General features: G+C 40.2%; 1 protein-coding gene across 2 annotated transcripts; it reads right to left on the bottom strand.

Annotated features, from left to right (window-relative positions):
* Positions 1–384: 384 nt before the first annotated feature.
* CTLA4 (cytotoxic T-lymphocyte associated protein 4) lies at positions 385–6,534 on the bottom strand. Of its 2 annotated transcripts, XM_059392640.1 has the most exons (4): positions 6,307–6,534; positions 3,406–3,753; positions 2,832–2,941; positions 385–1,552 (listed from the first exon to the last, which is right to left on the bottom strand). In XM_059392640.1, exons 1-4 carry the CDS (start codon positions 6,413–6,415, stop codon positions 1,448–1,450), a joined length of 672 nt encoding a protein of 223 aa, XP_059248623.1. In that variant the 5' UTR covers positions 6,416–6,534; the 3' UTR covers positions 385–1,447. The 2 variants fall into 2 exon arrangements, with proteins under 2 accessions (XP_059248623.1, XP_059248624.1); XM_059392641.1 differs by lacking the exon at positions 2,832–2,941 and having other exon boundaries at positions 1,485–1,552.
* Between the last annotated feature and the right edge of the window lie 3,847 nt (positions 6,535–10,381).

The raw sequence follows: 10,381 nt of genomic DNA, 5'->3' as shown, positions 1-10,381 counted from the left end.
CAATACAGGAGTTGCCATAGCAACTGTGTGAGTTGAGTTGAGAAATTTATAGGCAAGAAAGAGGAGATGAAGAACTTGTGCTAGAGCTAATGTGTGACTTGTAAAGGCCTTATGCTGTTATTTGTAGTAATCTGCTTTATATTTAAAATAGTTGGGAAGAAACCAAAAGGACAGAGGAGGAGTTCCTTCCAAGAATGGCTTCCAGGTTATAGCTGGTGGACAACTGACTCATAAAGCGTTATTTGTCTTTTCATCAATCTGTACCAGAATTCCTAATAATGAAGACTTCACCAACTGATGAATGAATAAATTAAAAACAAACTCAAACACAATATTCAAATGCAAGGAAGATAAAGACAACTCTGGAAAATGACCACCACAGATTTTTATTTAATTAAAAATATTATACATGTTGTTGCATTTTCATGGAAAATAGTGAATTAAAAAACACCAACAGTGTTAGTTTTCAGAAACCCTCATCACCCTGTTCTGCCACCTGCTGCTGTTTTCTGTCCATGGCATTAACCATGTGTAAGGAATTGAGGCTCTCATGAAACTAGAGCTTCCTTGAAGTTCATACCTACAAGACTCCCAGAATGAGCCATTTACTTGACGATGGTGTTCTATGGAGTTAAATCAGACACACCAGTCTTGACTCCCTTGCAAAGCTTTGAATGGAGCTAACATAAAAGCCCAAAGCACATGTCAATACCAATTCAACCTAGTGTGGCCACAGGAATCAGCTAATCCAGTTCCCAAGCCAGTTACCAAGTGACCTTATATTCTACCTGGTGTATTAGTGTCCTGAGCCCCTCCATAAAACTTTCCCTGAACCTCTGGTAGGAAGACACTGCCATATAGTGTTTATATTAAAACCATCAGCAAATACACAAAAGCCCATGTGGCCCCCATGCACAATACTATCAAATAAAAAATATATATTGGTACAATACAACCTTTGGAATCACTGGCTAAAATATAGCCATGTGAATATTTTTAAAGTCTTCATGTAATTCTACATTTAAGAAAAATAACACAAAAAGTTACCTTGAAAACATCGCTTCAGCTATAAAGTCTCACATGTAAATGCAAAGTGTGTACAATATCTCCTCTCCCTAACTCCCCTTCCTTGTTTTCTTTGGGCTGCACCACTCCCGAACCTATATCCCTGACCCCACATCATAATGCTGCATCCCCATGTTGCTCCCAAGTGACACTTTTACTAAAATTGGATCTGATGTGACAGAAACATTCTGGCTCTGTTTTCTTGCACCTTTGCTTTGAATGGTAGCACACTTCATTTGGGTTCTGCATCCAGCTTTATGTTAAAGAGAGATGAATCACCCCCAAAATATACAAACAAGCAAACATAGCTGGATAGTACAAAGTTTGAATTGCCTCAGCTCTGAGAAATTGGAAAATGTTCTTTCTTCTTCATAATGGTCTCTCAATTGATGGGAATAAAATAAGGCTGAAATTGCTTTTCACATTCTGGCTCTGTTGGGGGCATTTTCACATAGACCCCTGTAGTAAGAGGACTTCTTTTCTTTAGCTGCCAAACACAAAAAGGAACAGTAATTATTATTAAGAAATACAGAAGCCATTTCTAGCCATAATAGGACTCAACAAACAATGGGTCCCTACTCCGTTGAAAAAGTGAATGTACACATACAGAATTATAAGCCCCAGGAGATTTTCTTGATTCAGTCATTACAATTCACTTTAAATAAATCACTCAGTGCTACTGATGTAAAATAGCAATCATTTTCCCTGACTGCAAGAGAGGAGGAAGACACTTTGAGAAAGCATTAGAAAGGACATCCAAAATACCTATGGTAATTGACTACAACTTATCGGTGAGGGCAAGACCTTCATAAGATATTAAACTTCAGTTATTCTGTTCTAGAGCTGTATTTCTCATCTCTACTCCTCATAAACTTTTTACTGCTTTTGTCTGTCTGCCTTAATTCCCAATTTTTATCACCTCCATAATTTGAGATTCTAGTCTACTGGTCTGTGTGGCAGTTTCTAGCAAATGAGGTAGGAAGAATCTACAGCAATACAACAAGTTGATTAGAGGATCTTGGGATCGAGTTGAGGGGAATGAGGCTGTAGGGGAAGAGAGTAAGAGAGCCCTGGAAGGAGAAGGTCATCGTGATAAAGCCAGCCATAGGCAGAGGAGGGCTGAATGAGACCATCAGAAAGAAATCCTGACAGGAGGCCTGATTTTATACCTCCATCTCTCCCAACAACTGCACTAAATAAAACTGGCATTCTTATTTACTGGGATAGAGGGGAAGGCAAAACTTCCCATTTGAGCAGACTGGGTAATGGGGAACCCAGGACAGGACAGTTGCGTGGACAGCTATAGTTGGACAAGGAAGGCACAAGCGGGGTGATACCAAAAGATAACTTCTGGGTGAAATAGGGGGATGTTAAGGGGGAGAGTAAAACCCATCCAGGTGGTCTTCTGTAGCAGTATTTGGCCCAACCTCATCTTATGTTTTAGGGTTATTAAGTACAACTTTCTTGAAGACGAAGAGCAAAACAGCTGCCCCGTGTTGTTCAAATGGTTACTCAAACTGAAACCCTGTTCAGAAGCACACAAACATTCAATGTCAAACACACTCATCTAAAATGTTAGTCATCTTGAAACCTCAAAGGCCAGTACCAAGGGTTCTAGTGCATTCTTTACCACTGTCCTTCCTTTACCACTGTTCTTCATTTATTGCTTCATCTCCAGAAAACTGAACTCAACAGCGTCATTTGGTCAGTTGCTATCACTGAAGACATCCTCACCAAAAGTGGTGTGTTGTCAGCACTGCACTCACCATTTTGCTCAAAGAAATAGCTGTGATAAGGAAACTATAAAAAAACAGCCCCGAACTGACTGCTGCAAGGATCCAGAGGAGGAAATCAGAATCTGGGCAAGGTTCAGGATCTACAACAGAAAACAAAGCAGAGTTTCCATGAGACATTCTTTAAACTTTAAGGCCCTACTCCCTTCACTAGTGAGAAAAGGAAGAGGCTCTGGAAGAGCTTCCAACCTTGGTGTCTACCCCTAAATAGTATTGGTAGGCCATAGGTAAGTCTGGCTGCTGGAGGGCACTTCCCGTAGAATATCCTATCAGAGGCCCAGGGCCAAACTTCATGATAGTTATCACTCCAGAATGAGTGCCTCAACCTCCAGTAGAAAAAAAACACTAACCCCAACCCATTTTATTTTTAGTCAGAATGCTGAGTGGCCACCCATATTAACCAGACTACCCAGCCTTATGCCAAAGAACTCTTAAAGAATTTCCATAATCCTAAAATGAACCACCTAAAGCTAAGGAACAAAACTGTTTTCATGCTAAGACGACAGCAATCCAAAAGATGGCAGTTTAGTAATATGGATTTGCTCACCGATGACATAAATCTGGGTTCCGTTGCCCATGCCGACATAGTAGGGTGGCGGGTACATGAGCTCCACCTTGCAGATGTAGAGCCCTGTGTCCATGGCCCTCAACCCTTGGATGGTGAGGTTCACTTTGTTTCCACTGGAGGTGCCAGTGCAGGTAGAATCATCTAGGAAGGCCAAGTCATCCTCCACTGTGTATGTCGTGGCACAGACTTCAGTCATCTGGCTGCCGGCCTGCCGTAGCACTGTCACCCGGACCTCGGCGGCATTGCCTGAAGACCCATACTCACACACAAAGCTGGCAACACCTCGGCTGCTGGCCAGAACCACTGCAGGCTGGGCCACATGCATCCCTAATAAGAGAAAATTAGAGGGAACTCAGTGAACCAATGCTCACCTACCACCAGGCTCAAGCAAAATCTCCAGCTAACCAAAGCTGATCTTTGATGGGTACTTCACCTTTCCACTTTTTCCATCTTCACCTTTCAGCCCTTTTCTTCCTTCAACAAACACTCCCCAACCATTTCCTTCTCCCCCATCCCATGCCCTCCATCTCTTAGCTGTCTTCCAGCTAATCTCCATCAGGTATTTACATTTTGGATAAGAGTTTCCTGTATCAGGAAAAACATTGATATGACAAACTGAAGGGCTTGGTCCTACCATGAAATACGTGATTTGGGGCAAGTCATGCCTTCCCTGTAGCCTTCATTTTCCCTCACAAGCAGTTAAGAGGGGATTAGGTCAGATGATAACAGAGTGCCTTCCACCTCTGGTATTCTAAGGTTAAAATAGAACTGTAGGAACTATAATGAGCAGTAGGAGAAATTTTGGAAGTTGAGGTACAGAATCTTGCCTTATTTCTCAGTACATAACTTATAAACTTCTGCTTATATTTACTTGGTCATGTACCTCTATCTGTCACAGTGGCTGAACCCTGGATCACTGTGCCAGCCAACACATTCCCTAGCATTATTATCAGAGAGAGGGATGCTTCTAGATGAAGGAAGCCACAGAGTAGAGGGCACCAGGTCGTTTCCTCTTTAGGCTGAGGCAACCCTGCTGTTAACTTCTGTGGGCTTCCCCTGCCACCGCCACCACCTCTTCCGCCAGTCTCTCTCCTTCACTCAAACATGCTAATGCTCCTTTGTTCTTTCTCCTTCTGGCTTTTACAGGACAAGGGAGGCTAGCTCTCCATTGAAAAAGATTTGTGTCATCTACAAAATGGTAGCTTCATGTCAAATTACCTTCCTATAACTAACTTGTCCCCTTTCTAGTCAACCACACACCTGACACTCAAAACTTGGAAGAACCAAGTCACTCATTCTGATAAAATCCTTTGATATCTTACATACCATTGATTGCAAAAACAAATAAACTAAGTGGCATTTACATCCTCCATGATCTGATCCCAACCTATCACTCCAGTCTGAGTTTCTAGGACGCCTCCTCCTGTGTATAAATCACTCTACAGAAATAACTCTATCAGTAGTCCTTTTTCCCAAGTACATGGACTGAGCAACATCTGTCCTCAGAAGAAAGAGTAGAATGATAGCAGCCATTGCTATGGTTAATCCAGCAGCCCTGGCTGACTAGGTAATAGTCTTCTTCTACAACCCTCATCCCTGTCTATCAGAGCAACTTTGCACTGTTGTAACTCCATTGTGGTATTTAATCAAGTTCTACCCAGTATTAAAGTTTTTTGGGTACTAGTCATACCTCTTGCAGCTTCTGTCTTTGGCTTATAAACTCCTGGGAGCCACCATTAGAACCTACCCACATGAGCACTCAATAATCTTTATTGTACTGACATTAAGCCCAAAGACAATTTTTCTGCCTTCCCCCAGGCAAATTCTCAGTTATCACCAGTAAATCTGGTCACACTCATTTTTCAGTGGAAGAATCTCAGTTATAGGTTGAGATAAATTTTCTACGAAAGAAAGGTAATTGTTTCTAAGAGTATTTAATCTTTACATGTTCAAAATATGTAGAATAGGAAAATGCACATGAGTCGTTCTTATCTGGTAATAATTTATCAAATACCTTTTGAGCACCCAAGTATTTCATATAAACCACATGGTTTCTTAACTGAGACAGTCTAGAGAGAAATAAAGTTGAAATTCAGTGAAAATGTTCACCATTTTATGTTTTAAAGCAAACCCGGTATTAACCTCTAAAGAGCTTTATTTCACTGAAAACTGGGGAATCTGCATCCAAAGTCCACAAATAGGTCAGGTGGCAATTAAGTATCTTGTGCCAAATAGACTGATGGTTTTCATTGTTTTTTCTTTCTTTCTTTCTCTCCCCGCCTTTTTGATTTACAATTTCAAACTGCTATCATTTTTTAAAGTAATTAACTAACTAGTTTATAGAATTGACTGAGGACCTTAAAACTTTGAATTGAGTAAAGAAGGTTTAAATTTTAAACAAGCTGATTCGTTTATAAAGTGAAGGTCTTAAAATCTTAAATAAGGTAGGAAAGAAGCTTAATATGATTTGCTTAAATCCATCTTTTTAAAAAAGGAAATTTTGAGTTCACCCTGATTCCAAGCTTAAATACATTAGGAGCTACGGATATCTTTCCTCTCTTAAATTGCTTAACTTTACAGTATTTTCTTCCAATCTGACAGAAGTGTCTGAAATTGCTCATCTACCAAACCAACTCAGATATATTCATTAAGCTCCTAGTCAATGCCTGGCGCTCCACTATGAGCCTTATCTCTGCTTATTTGCTGCTGCCAGATGTCTCCTGCTTGCCTTGGAATACAGAACCATCCAACCCAGGAGACTGGAGTTTTACCTTTAGCTTCTGGCTTTGTTATAAATCACTGTCCTTGACTGCTAAAAGAAATGAAACGCAGGTGGGAGAAACACCTCCTCCACCTTCATCCTGCAAAAGCCTCACTCACCTTTGGAGAAGACGGGGATAAATAGAAGAGAAAACAGAGCGGTGCAGGGCCAGGTCCTAGAAGACCGGTCCGGCTGAACCCCATGCCTCCGGAATCCGAAACAAGCCATGGCTTTATGGGAGCAATGTTCAGGTCTTCAGGAAGCAGAGTGAAACCTTTCAGGATCCCGAAGCTTTGATATGTGTTTGAACCCACACAGAATCAAGGACTTTTTATAGCTGGCTTTGATCCCAGGTATGTACAATACATGTGCACACACAGAAGGCACCTGAATAGAAAGCCTTTTTGTTTTGGTTTTACGAGAAAGGAAGCCGTGGGTTTAGCTGTTACGTCGAAAAGATAACCTCAAACACTCAAAATAAAACTGAACAAAACAAGCCAATCCATGGATGGAAAATGCACTCAATTTGAAACTGAAGCTTCTTATTCACTTTGAGGATAAGTGGAGAATTGGAGAATTTCCTGGAGTGCAGGAGTCTCCTTAGGTCCCAATTTGTCCAGTTATCTAGGCATCTTTTACCAGCTAATTTACTCCATTCACATCTCTAAAATTGCTAAGCTGCTGGTCTGAGCCTTGACCATGACAGCATTAGTCTGTGGACATTATTATTAAAAGCTCTGCATTCCCCATCCTGGGCAAGTTTAGAAATAAAAGCTTATTTCTCCAAGCTCCATTTAACATTTTGTTAAGAGAAAATACCAAAATCATGAGAAATAAACAAATTTGCCTGATTTGCAGATTAGGAAATAATTCAGGTATTCTTGAAAGCCTTAACAAAGACAAAACAGGGTTGGAGAAGGTCCAGAAAAAGTCAGCCAAATGATCCAAGAGATTCAAACCTCCCATAAGAGGATAGACTTGTTTTTCTTTCTAAAGGGAATTTTTCAAGCATAAAATCCATGACCAAAGGTTAAATATGACTGAAGTTCTTAAACTTATGAAAACTGTAAACAGGACAAGGTTCATCCTATAAGAGAATACTAAACATCGGGGACTACCTCCCTTAATACTAAGGAGTTTTCATATACTTGAATAATGAAAGAGACATTTATTGAGAATCTATGATATGCCAGTGATATGGAATGTGCACTTAGATTGAATGATGACCAGACAAAACATAGTTAATGCCTTAAGGGACTTCCAAAAGACTGACAAGTCTCTGTGAAGTGACAGTTATAGCATGGAATATGGTGTTTCTAGTTCTTTATGGTTTCTCATTGTTCATATAGCCCAGCACAGCAGAGAACACTCTATAGAATATGGACCTAATTCCTCTCTTTTTAGCCTGGCTTCCAGCATTTCCTCACATGCTCCCTTCTTCTGCTTGTCCTTTCTCTAACACCCCTCTTTGGTTCTCATCAATTTGACCCATACTGTTTCAGTGCTTGTTTTCTCCCATTAATTTATTTAATCCTCCTTCTGATCCTGCAAGGGTTAACTAACATGGCAGCTCCTCCAGGGAGCCTCTCCTAAGGCTGTTTTCTATACTCTCCTAGAACCTTCTATAAGCCTTCAAACCCAGCTGAAATGCCAGCAGCCAAGAGTAACCGAACAAGCTCTTACTAAGGGCCAGATCCCAGACCGGGCACTGAAGATACAAAACTGGAAAATGTATGTTTGGGCCCTTGAGAGGAGCCCACAGAAGTAGCAGGGGAAGATAGGTAAGCCTATGATCATGCTAGAGTGGAGAAATGTTGGAACTGAAGTATGTCGCATAGCCACAGAGAAGCAGAAGCCATTGGTTCAGCCTGTGAAAGTCAGGAAGGGTTTCTCAGAAAAAGAAACACCTGAGCTTATTATTGAGGACAAGGGCAAGGGGTGGGTATTGAGACAAAAAGAATAGCATGTGCCAAGATTGGAAAGAGCATAAAACATTCATTATTGTCAGAGGACAAGTCTAGTATGGGAACCCACAGTAAGGGTAAGCTGATGTTCTTGGCACTGAGGGCCAATGCACTAAAAGGAGCAAATTAGCAGGGCTGAGTTCACACCCTAGGTAAATTCCCCCTTACACAGGAGCAAAGGTGGGGAGGATAGGTTCAAGGGGGAATAAATTAGAACCAGGAAAACCAGGAAGGAGGCTATCACAGTACCCCAGGCAATCAAGAATTGGCAAACTTGTGTAAAATGACAGGCAGTAAATATACTAGGCTTTGCGGGTGGTATGGTCCCTGGTGCCACTACTCAACTCTCCTGTTGTAGGGTGAAAACGGTCACAGAAAATACATATATGAATGGACATGATTGTGTTCCAATAAAAAATTATTCACAATATCAATTATAACCCAATAAACAAAGAACATTTTTAAGAAAGCAGGTAGAGGCTGGATTTGACCTGCAGACCATACTTTGCCAATTCCTGGTCTAAACTAATGACAACAGTGGTGACAAAGTCCCTAAGGAAACTAATCCAAAAGCAGTGAATGGATGGAAAACACCAGATTTATGGCTAGGAGTTACTGTGGAACTGCCAAGAATCATTCAAATGTTTGTCAATAGTATCCCACTCAAGTCTCAAAACAACACAACAAGGCAGGGATAACAGTTTTTCTCAATTTATGAAAGAGAAAACCAAGCCACTGAGACTTGAGATTTATCCAATCCTCCATAGTCAGTGGTAGACCCAGTATTTGAAGCCAGTGATCCTGTTAATCACTACACTAAAGCGAAGACTTTGAGGTCAAAGAGAACTAGATTTGAATCCTAGAGTGAAGACTTGCTAGCTGCTGATCTGGGGCACAGAGCCCAAAGTCCTCCAGAAAACTGTAACTATATCTCAAGGCTGGTTGCAAGGATTAAATGAGATAATGCGTATAGCATGTATAAAAGACCTACTATGGTGTCTGGACATTCAAGGAAAAGGACTTCTTTGGATTTATAGAGTCATTGAGAAAACAGAAGTACAGTTTCTTAGAATAGGGAACATAAGAAGAGCAGATCAGGAAGTGAAGATAATGAGTTCCCTTCGTGCACATTGAGTTTTCTACAGGTGGTAAGGTAGAGAGACACAAAAATAATTAAATAATTGCCAATGTGGTCTGGAACACAGGAGAAGGATCTGAGCTAGAGACATTAGTTTAGGCAACCATGAAGTCACTGAGGAAAACTTCACAGGCGAGTCTTCACAGATTTGTAGCACTCTATAAATATTTGTTAAATGAATAGATATATGAATGAAAACAGTTTAATACAAGAAGACATGAGGTTTATAATAGGAACTTTCAAAGAAGTTTACCAAGTCCCCTAATGATACTTTCATGAAACGATTTCTACAACAGCAAGAAAATTCCATCATCTTAAAAACATTGGGTAAAAAGAACGTTGGTGAAAAAGATATAGTCACATGTACAATCCCATATATTACTTGATAATTATGAAGAGGAAAAGATAATGGATAAATCTAGCAGATACTGCCTTAAAAAGTGCTCAAACTAAAGATCACCCATGATGAGATATTTTGATATCATGTGACTCCAGATTTAATTATCTGAGAACACAACACCTTTCTAGTATTACTGACAAAATTGGTTAAACTGAATCTATTCATGGGAAAAACAATTAGGCAAATCCATATTGGGATCATTCTGTAAAACAACTGGTCTTTGGAAAGGGCCTTTGATTCTTCAAAAATGTTAATATCATGAAAGATTAAAAAAGAAAAAAACCTAGAAAATTGTTCTAGATTAAAGGAGATTAAGGAGACATGACAATAAAATCCAATGTATGGTTCTTGGTTAAAAAAAATAAATCACTTATGGTTTGTCTCCCTCCCAATCCCATCTTGTTTCATTTATTCTTCTCCTACCCCCTCCAACCCCCCACATTGCATCTCCACTTCCTCATATCAGGGAGATCATATGATAGTTGTCTTTCTCCGACTGACTTACTTCGCTAAGCATGATACCCTCTAGTTCCATCCACGTCATCGCAAATGGCAAGATTTCATTTCTTTTGATGGCTGCATAGTATTCCATTGTATATATATACCACATCTTCTTTATCCATTCATCTGTTGATGGACATCTAGGTTCTCTCCATACTTTGGCTATTGTGGACATTGCTGCTATAAACATT

This window comes from Mustela nigripes, chromosome 3 (assembly GCF_022355385.1).
Source record: "Mustela nigripes isolate SB6536 chromosome 3, MUSNIG.SB6536, whole genome shotgun sequence".
Lineage (NCBI taxonomy): Eukaryota > Metazoa > Chordata > Mammalia > Carnivora > Mustelidae > Mustela > Mustela nigripes.
The sequence above is the reverse complement of the archived record's forward strand: the minus strand, read 5'-3'. Positions and strand labels throughout refer to the sequence as shown.

Coding starts and splice junctions, on each gene's coding strand:
- CTLA4 (XM_059392640.1), bottom strand. CDS start 6,415: ATGGCTTGTTTCGGATTCCGGAGGCATGGGGTTCAGCCGGACCGGTCT. Junction 3,754..6,306: donor TATCCCCGTCTTCTCCAAAG/GTGAGTGAGGCT, acceptor TTCTCTTATTAG/GGATGCATGTGGCCCAGCCT. Junction 2,942..3,405: donor AACCCAGATTTATGTCATCG/GTGAGCAAATCC, acceptor TTTCTGTTGTAG/ATCCTGAACCTTGCCCAGAT.